Source organism: Heptranchias perlo, chromosome 15 (genome assembly GCF_035084215.1).
Source record: "Heptranchias perlo isolate sHepPer1 chromosome 15, sHepPer1.hap1, whole genome shotgun sequence".
NCBI lineage: Eukaryota > Metazoa > Chordata > Chondrichthyes > Hexanchiformes > Hexanchidae > Heptranchias > Heptranchias perlo.
The window spans coordinates 56,233,713-56,255,591 of NC_090339.1; the positions used below are offsets into that span (position 1 = coordinate 56,233,713).

At 40.8% G+C, this 21,879-nt stretch overlaps 1 protein-coding gene across 3 annotated transcripts in view; it reads right to left on the reverse strand.

Moving 5' to 3' along the window:
* Window positions 1-21,879, reverse strand: part of tbc1d8b (TBC1 domain family member 8B) — a 69,133-nt gene that overhangs the window by 21,289 nt on the left and 25,965 nt on the right. For 2 of the 3 annotated variants that reach the window (XM_067997288.1, XM_067997287.1), the window contains 6 exons: window positions 18,173-18,323; window positions 17,274-17,488; window positions 13,803-13,920; window positions 7,770-8,055; window positions 6,758-6,887; window positions 2,788-2,886 (listed from right to left, as the gene is read on the reverse strand). In XM_067997288.1, coding sequence (XP_067853389.1) covers window positions 2,788-2,886; window positions 6,758-6,887; window positions 7,770-8,055; window positions 13,803-13,920; window positions 17,274-17,488; window positions 18,173-18,323 — 999 coding nt within the window. Of the gene's footprint in view, window positions 1-2,787; window positions 2,887-6,757; window positions 6,888-7,769; window positions 8,056-12,068; window positions 12,157-13,802; window positions 13,921-17,273; window positions 17,489-18,172; window positions 18,324-21,879 lie in introns of those variants that run through there. The other variant, XM_067997289.1, reaches the window with a different exon arrangement.

Here is a 21,879-nt window from a genome sequence, read left to right on the forward strand (position 1 = left end):
AAAGGATGTGATAACAGGACATTTTGAAAATATCAACAGGATTAGACAAAGTCAACATGGATTTATGAAAGGGAAATCATGTTTGACAAACCTACTGGAGTTTTTTGAGGATGTAACTGGTAGAATAGATAAGGGAGAACCAGTGGATGTGGTTTATTTGGATTTTCAGGCCTTTGATAAAGTCCCACATAAGAGGTTAGTGTGCAAAATTAAAGCACATGGGATTGGGGGTAATATACTGACATGGATTGAAAATTGGCTAAAAGACAGGAAACAGAGAGTAGGAATAAATGGGTCTTTTTTGGGGTGGCAGGCGGTGACTAGTGGGGTACCGCAGGGATCAGTGCTTGGGCCCCAGCTATTCACAATATATATCGATGATTTGGATGAGGGAACCAAATGTAATATTTCCAAGTTTGCTGACGACACAAAACTAGGTGAGATCGTGAGTTGTGAGGAGGATGCAAAGATTCTACAAGGCGATTTAGACAAGTTGAGTGAGTGGGCAAATACATGGCAGATGCAGTATAAAGTGAAGTTATCCACTTCGGAAGGAAAAAGAGGAAGGCAGAGTGTTATTTAAATGGTAATAGATTGGGGAATGTTGATGTACAAAGGGACCTGGGTGTCCTTGTACGGCAGTCACTGAAAGCAAATATGCAGGTGCAGCAAGCAGTTAGGAAAGCAAATGGTATGTTGGCCTTCATTGCAAGAGGATGTGAGCATAGGAGCAAGGATGTCTTACTGCAGTTATACACGGCCTTGGTGAGACCACACCTGGAGTATTGTGTGCAGTTTGGGTCTCCTTACCTAAGGATATACTTTCCATAGAGGGAGTGCAGCGAAGGTTCACCAGACTGATTCTTGGGATGGCCGGACTGTCGTATGAGGAGAGATTGGGTCGACTCGGCCTATATTCACTCGAGTTTAGAAGAAGGAGAGGGGATCTCATTGAAACATATAAAATTCTGACAGGGCTAGACAGACTGGATGCAGGGAGGATGTTTCCCCTGGCTGAAGGGTCCAGAACGAGGAGTCACAGTCTCAGAATAAGGGGTAGGACATTTAGGACTGAGATGAGAAGAAATTTTTTCACTCAGAGGGTGGTGAACCTGTGGAATTCTCTACCACAGAAAGCTGTGGCGGTCAAGTCACTGAATATATTTAAGATGGAGCTAGATAGATTTCGAGACACAAAAGGCATCAAGGGGTATGGGGAGAGAACGAGAATATGGTATTGAGATAGAGGATCAGCCATGGTCATACTGAATTGCGGAGCAGGCTCGAAGGGCCGAATGGCCTACTCCTACTCCTATTTTCCATGTTTATGTTTCTAAACAAGTTATGGATAATGTCAAGTAACTGATCATCAAATAAGAATGTTATAAAAAAATTATTCTGGAACCTCTGATTTTCTACACTTGACACACATTTAATTAGAATACTGCAGGTCAAAGATAATTGTTTTGTTGATCCAGTGTATAACCACAATAATTACAGTGATAGATTTAGAAACATGTGCAAGAGAAAATGGACAAATGGTCTCTAGAAAATAAGACATAGACCAAAACAGGCAATAAGGAGGCAGCTTAGTGGACTGATACTGATCTAAGCAATAAAAATTAAGACATTTTACTATGTCAGGCAGAGTAACTTACCTGTAAATAATACAATAAATGTCAATTGACTTAACATAACCAGAAATTCAATATCTCTGTATTAATTAATATTCAATTAAGTCTCACTAAAGTCATGCACATTTGCTCCAATTTAATCCATACACAAGTAAGTTGTTTAAACAAAGAGTCCCAAAAGCGAATCGATGACCAAGTTAAATTCATTTCTATTTGAATTTATGGTTCGGGCAGACAAGTCTTTTCTTTAAAGCAATTAGTGCCTGAATATTAAAAAAGAATGGGGGGGTGGGGTGGGGGAAGAGGGTGGCTCCCAATCACTGCAGTCTCCTAGTACTTAATTCTATGGCTTTCAGTATTTCAGTATGGGGTCGGTAAGGAATTTCCCAGAGTTTTTTTTTCATAAATTGGCCTAAAGTTGTTTTTCTTTGTCTCTCCTGGGAGATTTCTTGGCCAGTGGGTTGGCGGTGGCAGATGGGGTCGATGGTGCATATAAATCACACTACGGCAATGCCGGACAGGCTTGATGGACAGGACAAGACCAGCTGGTCCTTCATCTTTGTACGTTTGTATGGTAAAGGTTGCCCAGTAGTGTGAATGCACCAGAGCATTTACAGACTGTAGACAGAGATGCACATCTCTGTATCTCAACATGAACTCTTGATCTCGGTAGTGGAGCCATCATGACAATTGGGGAAAAGAAAGTGGCCAAGGTGAAAAGAGGCACCAATCTGAAAGTGAGGTGAGTTGTTTTCCCCATAGGCAGAGAGAGATTGTTAGAATGTTAGTCCAAGCTGCTTTGATGCATCATCTGGTTAAAGAACAGGACTGGTAAAGGTCTGAGAGCAGACTGCCTGCCTATCCGCCACTCAAGGAATGGTTTGTTGGGATGAATTAAAACAAAACTTTCTAAATCGCTGGCAGATACATCATGATTAAGTGCTGAAAATAGTTTGTTGTTCCATTTTACAACAAGCAATACACTCGAGGGAATGCTGAGCTAAGTAGGTTAGTGAATACCAAAAATGCTTGTCGCAAAAAAAAACTCAACCGCTCTTCGCTCCAAAGAGAAACTCCCATTAACCACACAGTATGTGAATAATTTAGTGCACTATACATGCATTCGCTCATTAAAAGGCAAAACAGAATTTACCACATTCTGTTTTGTAGTGTCTTCTAGAGTCTGAATCACATACAGCCTGTTCCTACGTCGCATACTCTCAACTTCCATTGCTTGAATATCACCATATTTCTGAATAAAAAAAAAATTGAGCTTCAAATATTTTATTGATCTAGAAAAAAAATAAAATTAAACATAAATAGTCTTTTATCCTCCCCAATAAGTAGTTAATTGTAAACAATTTTACAACACCAAGTTATAGTCCAGCAATTTTATTTTAAATTCACAAGCTTTCGGAGGCTTCCTCCTTCGTCAGGTAAATGTTCAGGATCTCCTTGAAGCCTACGCATTTATACATCACAGAACAATACATGGTGTTTACAGACTGCCCCTGCAACTGCCCGTTGCCAAGGCAATCACCGTGTTCAGACAGAGAGGTGTCACCTGCAGAACCCCCGAATACACATTCAACAAAAAAACAAACAGGGAAAAAAAACAGAGAGAGGCAGAAACATCCGGAAGGCAGAGAAAGCCAGCAAATGACCCATTATATTAAAAACAGATAACATTTGTTCGCTGGTGGGGTAACGTGTAGCGTGACATGAACCCAAGATCCCGGTTGAGGCCGTCCTCATGGGTGCGGAACTTGGCTATCAATTTCTGCTCGACGATTTTGCGTTGTCGTGTGTCTCGAAGGCCGCCTTGGAGTACGCTTACCCGAAGGTCGGTGGATGAATGTCCATGACTGATTGCAAAGAAGCATACCGACAACTGGACAACCAGGAACACTACAGACGGTTACCTGCAGATCCGACCAAAGAACACACCCACCAGCTCAACAAACTGATCAAGACCTTCGATCCAGACCTTCAAAGCATCCTACGCACTCTCATCCCACGTGATCCCCGCGTGGGAGACTTCTACTGCCTCCCAAAGATACACAAAGCCAACACACCCGGACGTCCCATCGTATCAGGCAACGGAACCCTGTGTGAGAACCTCTCTGGATACATCGAGGGCATCCTGAAACCCATCGTACAGGGAACCCCCAGCTTCTGTCGCGACACTACAGACTTCCTACAAAAACTCAGTACCCACGGACCAGTTGAACCAGGAACACTTCTCACCACGATGGACGTCTCGGCACTATACACCAGTATCCCCCACGATGACGGCATCGCTGCGACAGCATCAATACTCAACACCAACAACAGCCAATCTCCGGAAGCCATCCTACAACTCATCCGCTTCATCCTGGATCACAATGTCTTCACCTTCGATAACCAGTTCTTTACCCAAACTCACGGAACAGCCATGGGGACCAAATTCGCACCCCAATACGCCAACATTTTCATGCACAAGTTCGAGCAGGACTTCTTCACTGCACAAGACCTCCAACCAACACTATACACCAGATACATCGACGACATTTTCTTTCTATGGACCCACGGCAAGGAATCACTAAAGAGACTACACGATAACATCAACAAGTTCCATCCCACCATCAAGCTCACCATGGACTACTCCTCAGAATCAGTTTCTTTCTTGGACACACGAATCTCCATCAAAGACGGGCACCTCAGCACCTCACTCTACCGCAAGCCCACGGACAACCTCACGATGCTCCACTTTTCCAGCTTCCACCCTAACCACGTCAAAGAGGCCATCCCCTATGGACAGGCCCTGCGAATACACAGGGTCTGCTCAGACGAGGAGGAACGCGATGGACACCTACAGACGCTGAAAGACGCCCTAGTAAGAACGGGATATGACGCTCGACTCATCGATCGACAGTTCCGACGGGCCACAGCAAAAAATCGCATAGACCTCCTCAGGAGACCAACACGGGACGCAACCAACAGAGTACCCTTTGTCGTCCAGTACTTCCCCGGAGCGGAGAAACTACGCCATGTTCTCCGCAGCCTTCAACATGTCATCAATGAGGACAAACACCTCGCTATGGCCATCCCCACACCTCCACTACTCGCCTTTAAACAGCCACCCAACCTCAAACAGACCATCGTTCGCAGCAAATTACCTAGCTTTCAAGAGAACAGCGTCCACGACACCACACAACCCTGCCACGGTAACCTCTGCAAGACATGCCAGATCATCGACACAGATACCACCATCACACGAGAGGACACCACCCACCAGGTGCATGGTTCATACTCCTGTGACTCGGCCAACGTTGTCTACCTCATACGTTGCAGGAAAGGATGCCCCAGAGCATGGTACATTGGCGAGACCATGCAGACGCTGCGACAACGGATGAACGGACACCGCGCAACAATCGCCAAACAGGAGGGTTCCCTCCCAGTCGGGGAACACTTCAGCAGTCATGGACATTCATCCACCGACCTTCGGGTAAGCGTACTCCAAGGCGGCCTTCGAGACACACGACAACGCAAAATCGTCGAGCAGAAATTGATAGCCAAGTTCCGCACCCATGAGGACGGCCTCAACCGGGATCTTGGGTTCATGTCACGCTACACGTTACCCCACCAGCGAACAAATGTTATCTGTTTTTAATATAATGGGTCATTTGCTGGCTTTCTCTGCCTTCCGGATGTTTCTGCCTCTCTCTGTTTTTTTTCCTGTTTGTTTTTTTGTTGAATGTGTATTCGGGGGTTCTGCAGGTGACACCTCTCTGTCTGAACACGGTGATTGCCTTGGCAATGGGCAGTTGCAGGGGCAGTCTGTAAACACCATGTATTGTTCTGTGATGTATAAATGCGTAGGCTTCAAGGAGATCCTGAACATTTACCTGACGAAGGAGGAAGCCTCCGAAAGCTTGTGAATTTAAAATAAAATTGCTGGACTATAACTTGGTGTTGTAAAATTGTTTACAATTGTCAACCCCAGTCCATCACCGGCATCTCCACATAATAAGTAGTTAGGGTAACAGTCTATGATTTTACTTGGCCAGTTACAGGGAACATTAGCATGCATGCATTTTTATATAATTATTGATAGAAAACTCTGGAGAGAGGGAGCAATCTTGTTCAGTGGAGACAAGAGAGACATTGTTGACTGATAAGACAACCAAAAATCACTGAACAATAAACTTAGCAATAAATCAATGGGAGGGCAGGTGGGCTATCACTGAAGGGGTACCACCGCACCTGAAGAGGGGAGTGAAATGCAGCGATTGAGTCAACTCTCACTGCTCTTGCGGTGGTAGGTTACAATGTGGTACAGGTCTTCAATTCAAAGGGGGTTAAGTGCATTTCTTTTGTTTTAAGTTTCTATCATTTGAAAGACTATTAACTCAAGACCAGCAACATCCGACACTTGCTCCTGCATAAATTTTGTTGTGTGTTATGGCACAGAATTTTAAAACCAAGTTTTGAACTATGAACTAAAAAGAGTACAACTCTTGAAAAATAATGTTCTGATAGTCTTGATCAGGGCTTTTTATATCAAGGTCATAAGGTCACCTTGTTCTGCAATATTTATCATTTGTCTCAAAACATTTTTTTTAAAAAAAACTGGTACGAAAAGTATACATTAACAATTCAGCCCATTTACATCATCCTCATACAATCATTTGGCAGTGGCAATTATATAATTCAATATACTGAATGTCATGAACACAAAGTACAAGACATAAAATTATATTGACAGACACTATGGCCATCGATAAACAGAGGGCTGTAGTTGTGGAGATTCTTGTGCAAGGAGACCTAGGCAGCTAATTTTGATCATGACACAGGAGTACCATTCAGCAAATTAAAAGCTTGGGAGCCTCTACCCTCTAATATTAGGACTCTTTATCCACTGCTTTGGGCTACTTTGACTGGCACTGGACTTTTTTTTTTGTGGGTGGGGGGGGGGGGGTGGGTTGGAAAAGCAGTTGAGCCGAGTGGAAGAAAGGCCCGACGTCATCTTGTTTTCCCAGGTTCATGCACTGCCCCTCTCTCACAGTAATATCCAGATTAGCTTAATGCATGATCAGTTTTTACATATTTACACAGTAGTAGAATCAGTCTTTTTCACCAACCTCATACGATTCCCTGATAAGCTCAGTAATGTCCACTTTAGGTTGAGGATGTTGGTTGTCGCTGCCTATAGGGGGTTGATGTGCCATTGGAGGCAAAGGGCTGTCCTTGTTAGTAACATTATCAAAAAACCTGTAAGGAAATTTGATCCTACTTATTGAAAGAGACATTAAAACCAAGACATAGCTAACCACTGAAAGGTGCAAGGCAAAACTCTCAAACATGAGTTAAATCATGTGACAATCACAAGGCATTTGCTAGATGAATTCTACAAATATTCTTTGAAAATATATCTAAATTTATAACCTTCCCAACTACCATTAAAATCCTATGGACCAGACTAGAATGTTTTGGGCTGCGGTAAGGGAAAGGATAACTCATGTTGAACTCAATGGAGTAGACGCAGCACCCGTGATTTTGTATTTATATTTGGCTGTCGAGCCGCAGGCCGCCAAACAGGTGTCCCTCCCGCACAGCTCACTGGATTGAGGCCTCACGATCAGACAGGGTGGTTGCCAGCAACAAGGTAAGTAGTTTGGTCACGATGGCAGAGGGTGGGAGCCCAGATTAAGTTTGTGGAGCCTGGGAGGGGACTCCAGGGCCCACAAAAATAATTCAGCACTTACCTTTCAAGGGCCTCTTCATCACTCGGGGAACTGGTTGGAGCCATGTTATACTCTCACACACAACTTAGATATAATATATAAACTTGTCACACTAAGTACACACTCTAGTATAGGTGCTCTAGAACCACCACTGGTGAGAGAACGTACTTACAACTTTATGTAGGAAGTTCCATTACAACTGTAGACACTAGAGTTCATAATGGAAATTTAAAAATGTAAACAGAATGTATGACTTCAAAATGGGGACTGAATTACCTCTATGTGCCCTAGTCTAAATTATCCCCCACCCTTCAACCTCACTTCATCTTGACTCGGGTGCGCAATATGTATCTCTTACAACAGACATTTAAATAACTGAATTATAGCAAAAAAAATGCGAGATCCATACTTGTTTAAAATGGTCACCGCTTCAGCATCATCTTTGCAGAGTAGCAGCTTGTCCATGTTATAATCTAGAACTGCCAGGCCCAGCTGCAGGATTGCCTTTATACCATCATAGAAAAAACAGTCAACGACATTTACTGCACTCTCAATAGGCAACACAGAAATAAAGATGGTGAGAAACCAGGACAAGGAGACAGATGAAAAAAAAGTCATGTCGGTCATGTGGTCAGTCAACTGAGGAAGGTGACCTCTAATAAATTCTTCAAAAACTGCCTGATCCACCAGCGCACCTGTTAAAATAAGAACACACTGGTAACTAGATATAATCCAGGACACAGACAGAATTATTTGTCGCACACCACACCCACCCCCCCACTATGGTAGCAACTGTTCTACTTTAAAATTGCTTATAATCCAATTATTCAAAGCCTTTTTTAAAAAAAAAACTTCATATTGCCCTTAAGCACCCTTCATTGATATAGCAATACTTTCAGAATTAAATCTGTATTTATCCAAGGATTCTTAAGTGTAAATTAGTTTGAATCAATGACTGAACAAGGTGCTTATTCACTTCATGAGACGGGAACTATAATCAAAATAACTAACCAGCAACACTGTGTTGCTGCTTTGGTATTCGTTTTTGGCACACAGAACCATTACATCCCAATTTACATGCCTCGTGCAAATGCTGGGGACGTTTTATCTTTGCAATGCAGACTACAGTACAGCTACACTACTAAACAAGTCAAAACGCACACAGAAAAATTTATCAATATCCATTAAAGAAGCACTTTGGGGAAAGAGGTAGAGCCAAGCATAGTGGGTTAAAATACTGTCTTCTCTTTTATCTTCCAGACCTGAGTCAGAATTAAAGCCGGACTGGTGAGATGAAAGTCATCTTACGTGGAAGAATACTAAGGGGCTAGAAACACGAGTGGAATTAAGTGCAATACATTTATGCAGTCTCCCTGGCTAAGTGAAGTTGATGGCAGAACACAAGGGTGAACATCTTTTGAGAAATCAGTGTCAATGTGGTTTAAACCACAAACACGTGCACATTCGGGTTATGGATTTATAACAGGGAGGGTTAAGTTCAATTCTTAATGTAGTAATTTGATAACATTTCAGGAAGGTTTTCCTCGCCTGTTTAAAGCAAGACTTTTACAATAATGCAACCAACATTGTTTAAAAAAAGTAATCTCTCTGCTGGCTATGGAAGTCCCAAGAAGTGAATTTTAGTCTCAGCCCAATTCTCAGTCAGGTACGGGACCACAGCAAAAAAAAATGACAATGCTAGATTTATTTTGAGCTACAAGGATGATTAGGGAATGAAATAGCTACACAGTTGCAGTCAGTAGTACTCTGGTGAAGCTGGGGGCTAATGAGGCAGAGTACAGGGAGCCGGGACCTTGACTCTAACCAATAATGTATTTGACCGAGGAGGGTTTGCTCGTGTTCCATTTCCCACCACTGAAATTTCCAACCTTCAGGAGCAAAAATATTTTATCATCTCAAATCATTTCATGAATGTTTTAGGCAAGCAGCTCATGTTTCTTTGGAACCATCTCAAGTCATTAAATTATTCGTAAAAAATAACTGAACTGTAAAACTGAACTTCAGCTATAAAATTAGCAAGTTTTGAATTAGCTGCTGTCAATAATATTCTGGATGTAATTAAACTGCAAACATGTACTTTTTGAAATATACTGAAACTCATTTACTGTGCATGTCATTGAAATGCATTCTGTTAGAACCAAAAATATTGTAAAAGCACTCAGCAACAGATGTAAAATTTCACTTGAAAGGAAAGTCCTCTACAAAATGTCAAGGGAATATTTAATTTCAGACTACGTTCAAACATCATTTCAAGCAGATCTAATTATAGGTAAGAATTTCTCAAGGGCAATGTAACAATGGGTCGAAGTCTTGAAAACAAAAAGAGGAATTTGTGGTAGTAACCCTTTCGTTTTACTGGAGCAATACTTGCATAAAAAAAAACAAAGGGACTTGGAATATACATTCACGACTGTCACTGTTATACTGAGAGCCAGTATCGTAACCTGGGCTCATTATCCAAATGCACAAGTAAATTAAAGGAGAACTGCAACATTTATAGTGGTGGCTCTCCGCCACTTTTTTTTTGGCATATGCTCATTTTACATAGCACGTCACACACGATGTCAGTTTACTTGAGGAAATTTTTTTTAACTTCGAAATGTAGTCATAACGTATGTCGGGCAGATTGTTTGGGGGTGGTATAATCATGACTTGGCAATCAGAACAGGAATCAAGTTGCAAGCCCACTGTCAAGTTTGACTGGTATGCATCTGAATCAGCGCTATTATGAAAATCCACCCCAAGGTACATCATATTTAAACCAGCAGCAAGTTACCAGATGCAGCGGTTATATCCGTGAATGTGCAAAGAGTAGCTGGTGCCCACCAGTGCCTGGGTTTTTGTAATGGTAGTCCTGAGCATCAGCAGGACCTACGAGGTGAGGGATCGAAGTCTGGAAGGGCATTCTCGGTTACTAGACAAACAGTTCCTCTGGGGAGGAATTAGTAATTACCTCCAGGGAGGGTTCAGATGTAATTTGCCCTTGTGCTGGATAGAATTTGATGCAGGTAGGTATAAAAATATCTCGCTGCTGATCAGTGCCAATGAGTTCCCAGCACCAAGCAGCAAAAGAGTTCTCAACCTTTGACAGATAGTAACATACTGATCCAACCAGGACAGCACTTAAGCTTGTTTTTGAAGCGAATTGATCTATTCCATGAGTCAGTGATGAAAGACATACCACAAGAACACAGCTTGTCTGTACTGAATGTAAAATTCCAAATTGTGCCGACACCTGGGATGCTAACGCTCTTCACTAATTTGTGCCCGTTTTATTTGCTCTCCATATGGCTGTCTCGGGAGGATAGGATTGGTGTCTGGTGTTGTCATACAACCCAAAAAACATGGCTATTCTTTATTTAGGATGCTTGCAGTGGTATAGTATGTTAAAAGCATGAAATGAATACAAAATTCCCCAATAGGCCAGAATGATTAACAGGATAGCAGTTACTCTCACAATCTAATCTAACCTACTCCTGAAGAGGCTGGAAACCTTACCCCGAACCTTTGGCAATGAGCGTTCCAACATGAGGAGCAAAAAAAAAATGTTAGCTCAGTAGAAAGAACTAGCATAATAAGAGGTTCTGGGCTTTATACACAGACTACATAACAACAACAACTACTACTTGTATTTATATAGCACCTTTACAGTAAAAGCATCCCAAGGCACTTCACAGGAGTGTTATCAGACAAAATTCGACACTGAGCTACATAAACAGATATTAGGACAGGTGACCAAAAACTTGGTCACAGAGGTAGATTTTAAGGAGCGACTTAAAGAACACTGAAGTAGAGAGACGGAGAGGTTTAGGGAGGGAATTCCAGAGCTTAGGGACTAGGCAGCTGAAGGCATGGCCACCAATGTTGGAGCAATGAAAATCGGGGTTGTGCGAGGCCAGAATTGGAAGAGTGCAGAGATCTCAGAGGTTGTAGAACTGGAGGAGGTTAGAGATAGAGGGGGGCGAGGGCATGGAGGGATTTGAAAACAAGGGTAAGAATTTTAAAAATCGAGTTGTTGCCAGACCTGGAGCCAATGCAGGTCAGCGAGCACAGGGATGATGGTTGAACAGGACTTGGCGGAGATGGGCTATATTGTGGAGGTGGAAGTAGGCACCACGTGCTGCACTGCATATCTGCAACATGGTAACAACACTCATGTGTGTGCTCAACACATGGTTTCCCCAGAAGCTGTCACCCTGGGCTATAATCCTATAGTACGTGGAGGATGTAGAATGAAGAAGAATGGAAACATTTGTTGCAGTTGCAGCAATGAATCCTCGAACAGATAAGTTCGCTTGTCCAGTACTCTGTTGGGCTACAGGCAAACATTCATGTGTGCAGAAGCCCTTTGGCTTTGGATACATATTTGTCTTTCAAAGATTGATCCAGCTACATCTATGATGTGACCATGTCGATATGCAGAAACATGAGCTTCTGATCAGCTAGGAAAAAACAGGCCTTTAAGAAAGGTGTACAGCCAATGAAAATCCAAAATGGACAGTGGAAGCAGGAAGGCAAAAATAACAATGGCAAAGGAGATCAGAATAGCTACGTGGAATAGAACAATGTTATTGTTTTTCTAACCAAAAATTAAAGATGGAACAGAAAGGAATGGGGACAACAGTACGAGCTAAGGATCAACTATGTGAATAAAAATGCTCTTGTTGTTTTGAATTGCTTTATTAACGCAGGATAAGGTTTCATTTCAGCACCGGTGGGCTAGTTTTTTTTTTAAAACAGCAAAACCATCAAACTCAGGGAGACCTGCTGGCAATCTGTGGGTGAAACAAAATATTTAATAGCAAAGCCAAAGTGAATACCAATGTTTTGTCGGTATTTTCCCTGCTTAAATCATTTAGCCCACAATGTACTTTATTTAGATTTTCACAAGCACTGTCTGGGTGGTATCAAGCAGCAACACATATACCACCAGCTAGCTTACTTTTGTCTCATTACATCTTAGATCTATGTATGTGATCTAGAACACAAAAGCATGAGTATTATTGATGCAGTTTGATAATTTATGGACAAACTGAGTGAGCCTTCTCCAACATTAGCAGAGGACATGCGATTAGCTTACTCTTCACAAGGATGCTAGACAATGCTATAAATGCCATTTGACTTAACATGGTTTTCCAGTGTCTGATACCCTGGTTATACCCTAACATTTATCAGAGCAGCATTGTCATTTTGCCCTGCCCAAATACAAAAACTACATTTTGCTGATCTGGGAAAGTAGCCCATGCAGTTAGTGACACAACCAGTTGCAGCTACTTTACAGTCAATGATTGGCAGGGTTTTTTTCCAAACTTGTGTTCTAGCACTTAAAAAAAAAACCTTCAGTAGTTTTTTTTTGAGGAGATGAGGGTGAGTTTTTTGCTCAAGGAAAAGGATGTCTGTACAGAGGAATGAATCACTCTTTCCACCTGGATCACACTGTATCCATATAGAACACAGCACAGTTGCAGAGTAAATCTCCCTTTAATTTCTCCAACAATATGCACGAACTCCAACCTGGGAGGCGCATCTCCAATTATTGCACTTCCAACACCAGCAAATCCTTACTGCCTAACTTAGTGAGATCATCATTTTATGACTCACTATAACTGGGTTTGTAACTGGCAAAGCATTTTTCGCACAGGAATCTCAGCTCCCAGAGAGAGGGGGTTTTCATCCCATCAGTCTGTGTTCGATCTGAACTCAGTCCCTAATGTTGAACGGGCAGTCTCTTATCCAGCTCCATGGTCTTTTATCACCAGCTCTTTTTAACTAATTATATGGGCTTGACTTTGCCCATATCCATCATCATCCTGCTGTTCAACGTGCTCTCAGCTGCTGAACCCAGGTACATAAATTAGCTTAACTTGGAAAATTACAGAGGAAGAGTTTGCTGAATAAGTTAGAGGTCGCTTCCACCACCACCACCACCTTCCATTCAGTGGTGCCAACCATAAATTGGGCTGATGTAAAACACTTGGAAAAACTGGCTCCTTCATTATTCAGCAATATATTTATAATGACACCACTAGGTGACACCACTAGGTGTCCAGCAAACTTTGAAAATGCTCTACAGTTCAAAATTTAGCATTGAACAAGTGACAACTGCTAACATAAATTTATCTCAAGGATGCTCCACCACAACTAGTAATGGACCGTACAAATAAATCTGAGAGTCTCAGTTGTACTGACCAAAAACAGCAGGCTCCTCACACTGTGCAGTAAATTTTAAAATAGTAAATGCTCAGTTAGGTTATATGATCAACAATCCTGTGTTCCCACCACAGAGCCTCATTGGTCGAGACTGCAGTTTGGAAATAGGGCTTCAGCACTGCAGTGCTGATTCCCTGTCGTGCACTCCCATTTGGGAGCACACAATCCCTGAATAAAACCTTGTACACGCATTCATTCTTAAAAGTCTTACCAATTATTCGACGATTGAAATAATCTGGCAGCATCCTTTCACACACAGCGACCAGTAACCAGAAAGCTTCTTCTTCTTTAGCATAAAGCAGTAAAACAGACGTCAAAATATTCATTGCCTAAGCAGGTAAAGTGGATGAAAGAAAAAAATGCTCAAACTAATATTCCATCACACACTACAATAAATAAATTGCAATCAACGTAACCAGTTCATCTACAAAAACTAAAATGCATTTTACATAGGCTTTTCAAGCATTAAATGAAACAGGTTTCTTTCAAATAAAAATTTATCTTCTGATCATATTATAAACAACATGATTCTAACAATGAGAACATGAACTAGAAAATATAAGGGGTATATATATTTACAAAGGCAGAAAAATAAAATAATTTGGTTGGTATAGATTATCCATTAAAAAAAATGTCCATTCCATTAAAAAAAGTGTCCAATCTCCAAATTTGAGGTAGTATTATTGGTCACATGGCTAACACACACCAATCAGATGAAAGAGACACACAAAGGAAGCAAATAAAGTGGCTATGTTTGCACCTACTCCTGGACTGATCTGGATGTACCTTCCCACTCCCAGGCAATGGAGCTCATTCTAACCAGACTCTTCCTGCCTGCTCAAAATGCCCCCAACCTGGCCCCAGCTTCCCTGTTCTCTCCTACACTTAGCGACAGGAAACAACCATTACTTAGCGAGATTGTAAAATAAATTTCTCAGCATGAGTAGGAAAATATCCAGGACGGAGATAAAATAAAGTGCTGTTTGTGCATATATGCTGAAAAAAAAAACTTGCACAGGAAGACAACTATTGTCATAGTAATTCTTAACTATCAGGAGGAGCTTCATACTGGTACATTCCAAAGGTCACGTCTGCCTATTTTTCTTATATAAAAGGAGAGCGTGAGCTGGAGAATTATAAAGATGAGAGATAGTGTGAAAGAATCACACAGAGGGAAAGAAAAAAGTAAAAAAATGAAAATTTTTTTTAAAAACAAGCATTTTTAAAAAAAACTATTACACGCGATCAACTAGTTCAGTGAGAATATCCAGTGAGGTTAATGAAAGTCTAAGAATTATCTTAGGGCCATTTGGTTAACAAATGAAAACAAATTATTTTAAGCATCAATAGGTAACTGGTTTGACCACATTTACAATACTGTGTGTAATTCTGGGCTCCCCTTCAAAAAGCACTGGAGAGGGTGTCAGGCTCAGGACACTTAAAAGTTCAGAACTGAATCAGTTTTCATTTGAGAAACAAAGTCAGATAAGGGACATGAAAACAAGAAACAAAATAGTGCAGATGCTGGAAATTTGAAACAGAAAATGCAGGAAACGCTCAGCAAGTCAGGCACAGCATCTGTAGAGAAAGAAATGACAAGTTAATGTTTCAGACGTTGTCCTTCATCAGGACTAGACAATATTACAGATGGACAGCTTATAACAAGGAAAAGAGTGAGGGAAAGGGGAGGGGGAAAAACATATGCACAAGAAAACAACATATCAGCTGTGAAGTGATTAGGTGGAGAACAGGAGATGTTTAACTGACGGAAGGGATAATAGCACGAGACAAAAGGAGGCATGAGGAAAGAAATAAGAGAAATAAAAGACATATCAGACCCAAAGAATGCATGAATATTTAAAGCAGGTTAGTTAAGATGGAAAGGAGGAGCATGAAGCCATTATAACTTGTCAGTTCTCTCCACAGATGCTGTGTTAGATAGGGGACATGATCAGGTTTTCAAAATATTAACAAAACTACTAAAATGAATGGATAAGGAACAGAGCATAGTCAGGGTTGGCGAAGGGGGGTGGCTGGGGGAGAGAAGAGTCTGGGAAGTTGGCTGGTGGATATGATTCTACAAATATGACCATGTCAAAGTGTTAGAATCATAGAATGGTTACAGCACGGAAGGAGGCCATTCGGCCCATCGAGTCCGTGCCAGCTCTCTAAGAGCAATCGAGCTATTCGCACTCCCCCGCCCTATTCCCGTAGCCTTACAAATTTTTTCCACTTCACATACTTATCCAATTGTTACTTGACTAGACTGTGCAACACCAGATGTTAATGAGGATGACTTTTGCAGGGTCAACTGGGCTGAGATTGTCCAAGTCTCTTCTGAAATGACACTTTTTCCCCTTTATTACTGAACTTTGTAGCAATTATTTCCAACCAAGTGGCCTTCTAGGCCACTTGGTTGGAAATAATTGCTACAAAGTTCAGTAATAAAGGGGAAAAAGTGTCATTTCAGACACTTCTAGGCCACTTCAAAGGGCATTAAGAGTTCACCACTTTATGTGGGACTGGAGTCATGTGAAGGCTGCCCTACTGAAGGGATTAGTGAATAGTTTTTTTTTAAAAAAAAATTAGCCCACAAATTACGTTTGTCAAATTCAATTTCACACCTTGCCATGGTGGGAGTTAACTCACAACCACTGGGTTGCTATTCCAGTAGCATAACCACTACATTACCTTACCTGTTTGTGAATTAGTATAACTAATAATGTATTACTTCCAGTGTTGCACTATATTAAAACATCAATTTGGCACAGAATCAGATGTAAGTGTGATAAAAAAATTGTTAAGCATTATCAGATGCATGGAAACCTATCACCATATTTAAGAGTCTCCAAACAAAGCTACTGAGACGTTTACATAGTTTCTGTTTGCTTGATGTGGAGTGTACAAGGACCCACCCCATTTACTCAAGTGAAGACAGCTTAGGCACAGAGCCAAGGCTTAGGATCCCACAAGTGTGCACAGTTGAAACTACATGCAACTTACTAATAAAGAGCACTGGTAAACTTCCTGCTGCTTGTCCAGGTAGGGACATCCTACCCAATTGTACACTCACTGGCTTGCAGAGTTAGCTACAGTTGAGTGGGAAGAATCTCAGCCAGGTCTAATTACCCCTCAAAGTTCCATTAGTGAGCCAGGCTGGCTGATCAATCATCAACAGTGTCCTAGAGTACTGTGGACCTGTCTGGTTCAGGTATCAGATTAATGAGTCTGCCACAGAGTGTTGACTTGGTTCTGAACTTCCATTGTCATCTTGAAGGCACCTACCCCCCCCCTAAGGGACCCTGCTTACCTAAAATAAATGACAAATATACACAAAGTGGGAGTTTCAACCAGTTGGGATAACCACTCAGTTCAAATAAATTTATTTCTCAATCTATCTCAGAAAGTGATGCCTTAGCCAGAAAAAGAATCTTGAAGATTAAAAAAATTTAACTAAGACCGTGAATTTTCTGCCCCTGACTGATTGTCAGCCACTCCTTTGAGATTTCTACCTAACAGAATTTTATTCCAGGCACAATCTAAGCTTTTTGCAAAATGAAGTTCAAAGCTTTCTTTGTACACGATTGCCGTGATACTACAAAAGAACACTTGACTGAAAAGATTAGAATTCAAAATGTTAAAGCATTACTAAACTACTTGGCAATAAGGTGGCAGCTCCAACCTGACAGTAGCCTATTTTAGGGTTCCTGGAAGCATAGGCTGTGAGAACTCTCCTCAGCGCAGAGATGCCTGTATCACTTTGGAATGCTGGGTGTTCAGGCAGTGAGCGATGCAGGTCACGTTCTATCTCATCAGTGGCCAAAGAACAAGTACCCATAGACCTTTCCACCAACTCGGTATAATAACCAGGATGAGCAGCCATGTCATTATTTGCACCTATGGGTTGACAGGCACACAAACCTTATGCTGTTATGCTGCCGTGGACCATGATGAGTAAGGTAGCATTACTTAGATATATATTCATAACACAAGCAATTAATCTAAAATGAGATATTACATTTTTCTAACACTCACATTCACTTCATTTTGTTGATTTGAAAAGGATTGCTTTGTATTTTTTTTTAAAAATAGAAAATCGTGTCAGTTCAAACAGTTTCCTGTAAAACCATAAAAGGATTTATCCAAAAGTCACTGTGTTCTCAACAAACCACACATATTGGAATTTATGGTTATAATATTCAAGTAAAACACCATCTCCACCTAAAAACTCTTGTCTACTTGATTTCCATAATTTGGTCATGAACAAAATCCTCTGCCAACTGTTCTAAATGCATTGCATTCCAGGAGGGAGAACACCACCAGAGGCAGCCTGTGCTCAATCAATGCAAAATTTGAGAAATGTCTCCCTAAAAGGAGTTATAAAGGAGATGGAATGGCCTACACTAATGAAAAGAATACAATTCTGCAAACTAGATTTCTCTACACATATGATTGGGAACACTTGTGAAAACATTCACTGCACCTTTCTTATAATATAAATAGGGGCACACTTCCACTTCATTCCTGAAAGTTTAAACATTTCAAAATACTTTTTTCATAATCACACTTAACAATACACACCTGAGAACAGTAGCCAAAGTTCTCCTCTTAAGGCTTCTGGAATTCCTCTCATTACCAGATCTCGCGTCTTTTTAGTGCGAAACATACAAACTCCATGACCATATTCTACAAAATGAATGTTCCATGATTGCACCTTCATTTTTTCTTTCAACTACAAGCAACAAAGAAAGCAGCAGTTTAGAATAAGCTCATTCTCAATTAAGACTCAATACATTTTATATTGGTAATGGAACTGAAAGTATTTTTCTGCAGACAACTAGCGTGCAGTGGCATGGTACACGATACACTAAGTGTCTAATTATACTTCAGCCTAGATGTTATCCATCCGTGAAACATTTATTTTTCCTGGACACAAGTACAGTGTATGGAATGGTTCTCTAAGCACGTTCAGCCTGTGGTGAAAGGATGCTAACCATACCCAAATATTTTTCAACATACAGTTTATTAAAATTCTACATGTTTCATCCTACTTCAAATATTAATCATTTATTAACTAATGTTGCTAAGTAGTGTTCTACAATATTAAAAAAAATTGCATTCTTTTCTATTGTATATTTTGAAAAAACTGCAACTGAAATCTGTATCAGAGGATTAAGTTAATTTACTATTCAAATGTCATACAGCGGAAATCTGAGCAAGCTATAATTAGTCAGTGTTCTTGTGGACTTATCTGCAATCCTGTAATCAATGCAGCCTTTACACCACTAAACTGGAAGGTCTTAAGGTTGCAGAGATGGAATTCAGCATAGCAAGCAGACAAAGTGAGCCAATTTGACAAAGTTACATTACTAATAAGCCGAAATAAAAAGCACCTTTTGTCTAATTGTTTACCAAGAACATAAGGAGCAGGAGCAGGCCATACGGCCCCTCGAACCTGCTCAGCCATTCAATCAGATCATGGCTGATCTTCAAACTCAACTCCACTTTCCCGCCCGATCCCCATATCCCTTGATTCCCCTAGAGTCCAAAAATCGATCCATCTCAGCCTTGACTATATGCAATGACTCCGCATCCACAGCCCTCTGAGGTAGAGAATTCCAAAGATTCACAACCCTCTGCGTGAAGAAATTCCTCCTCATATAAGGGGTAAGGGGTCAGTCTTGAATGGCTGACCCCTTATCCTGCCACTATGCCCCCTAGTTTTAGAATCTCTAGCCAGGAGAAACAATCTCATAATCTACCCTGTCAAGCCCCCTCAGAATCTTATATGTTTCAATGAGACCACCTCTCATTCTTCTAAACTCCAGACAGTATAGGTCCATTCCACTCTACCTCTCTTTATAAGACAACCTCTCATCCCAGGAATTAATCCAGTGAACCTTTGTTGCACTGTCTCTAAGGCAAGTATATCCTTCCTTAGATAAGGAGACCAAAACTGTAAGCAATACTCCAGGTGAGGTCTCACTAAAGCCCTGTACAACGACTTCCCTAGTCTTGTACTCCAACCCCCTTGCAATAAAGGCCAACATGCTATTTGCATTCCTAATTGCTTGCTGCACCTGCATTCTAACATTTTGTGTCTCTTGTACAAGGACACCAAAGTCTCTCTGAACACCAACATTTAGTAGTTTCTCACCATTTAAAAAATATTCCATTTTTCTATTCTTCTTACCAAAGTGAATAACCTCATATTTCCCCAAATTATACTCCATCTGCTACCTTCTTTCCCACTCACTTAATCTGTCTATATCCCTTTGCAGACTAATGTCCTCCTCACAGCTTACTTTCCCAACTAGCTTTGTATCGTCAGCAAACTTGGATACACTACATTCGATCCCTTCATCTAAGTCATTAATATAGATTGTAAACAGTTGAGGCCCAAGCACCGATCCTTGTGGTGCTCCACTAGTTACAACCTGAGAATGACCCATTTATCTCTACTCTGTTTTCTGTCCTTTAACCAATCCTCTAACCATGCTACTATACTACACCCAACCCCATGAGCCCTTACCATGTGTAACACCTTTTATGTGGCACCTTATCGAATGCCTTTTGAAAATCCAAATATACTACATCCACTGGTTCCCCTTTATCTACCCTGCTAGTTGCATCCTCAAAAAACTAATAGATTTGTCAAACTCTATATGCTTTTGTGTCAGAATCAAGTCATCAAAAGCAAAGTGAAATCTGTCAGACCAGTTTATACTGGCACCGAGTCTGGTTCAATGCACTCCAAAACGCAACACCAAGTCCCCGACTGTAGGCAGCACCTAATGCCAAATACATACTGTATGACAGTGCCAAGTAATCCACACAAGATCTGCATCACATTTATATAGTAAGGTTGTCATAGTAAAATCACTATTTACACATGGTCAATCTGCCATGTCAATTTATTGGCTATTTGAACTTATTAAATTAACCTATTACCGGATTTGTGTCAAGATCATTTTTATACAAAAATGACAATGAAAACACAACACAAAATAAATTGCTTAGGACCCACCATCCTGCGATTGAGATCAATAATCCAAAACATCAAAGGGCTATGTTTAAACCAGCAAGATTCTACATTTAACCAGTGCAGAATTGACACAAGAACTCAATCAAGCAGACATGTTGTCAGATGATTTGGTCCAACTTCAAGTCTCGATCTTTCACACAACATTGTTCAATTTGTATTATTGCAAATGCTAGAGTTGCCTCTTGCAAATATGTTCATTACCCTTCTGTTTCTCACCCTCACCCACCCACCCCCCGCCAGAACAGTAAGAATTTGTGTATCACATATTATAGGCTCTTGGCCCAAATCAAACAGTATGAAGGGATGGCCACAATATCAGTATTCAACAAAGGTCAGTAATTCTGAAATTTGTGACAGTCACAACAAAAAAAAGTACACAACCACTCTGCACAGTAACATTTTGTTCCCACCTCCTTTCACAATCCTTCAAAAAGGGACAGACAGGCAACTCATTCCCATATCTACAAATTCTGCTACTCAACCAGCAGTTTAGAGGTGCATGAAATTATCTGGGTTTGACAAGCTCTCAGATTTACTTTCTCTTCCAGTGATGTGCTCGTCTGTTCAGCAGCACCTCTCAGCCCAGGTGCAACCCTCAATTGCTGATCCCACTAAAAAATCAAATACTGCATCCCAATGAAGCACTTTACCCAAATGTCAGTTATGAGATGCCAATTTGATTTTGATTTTGATTAACATAAGAAGTTTTTACAATTATATTAGAAGAAAAAGGGTAGTCAAGGGTAATGTGGGCCCTTTATAAACAGAAGCAGGTAATATTGCAAATGAAAATAAGGAAATGGCAGACTTGTTGAATAATTACTTATGTCAGTCTTCACAGTAGAGGAAGAGGATAATATACCTGACATTCCAGGGAAACTAATAATGAATCAAGGACTCAAACTCACTAAAGTTAACATAAACAAGAAAACAGTATTAGAACAAATAATGGCACTAAAGACTGACAAATCCCCGGGACCTGATGGTTCCCACCCCAGGGTATTAAAGTATGTCGGTGAGGAAATTGCAGATGCTTTAGTCATAATCTTCCAAAGCTCTCTCAATTCAGGAATTGTCCCTTTAGATTGGAAAATTGCAAATGTAACTCCAATGTAAGATGAGAGAGAGAAAAACCAGGAAATGATAGATCTGTTGGTCTAACATCTGTTGTGGGGAAGTTATTGGAATCTATAATTAAGGACAAAGTGACTGAGCATTTAAGAGAAATGTGAGCTGATTAGAG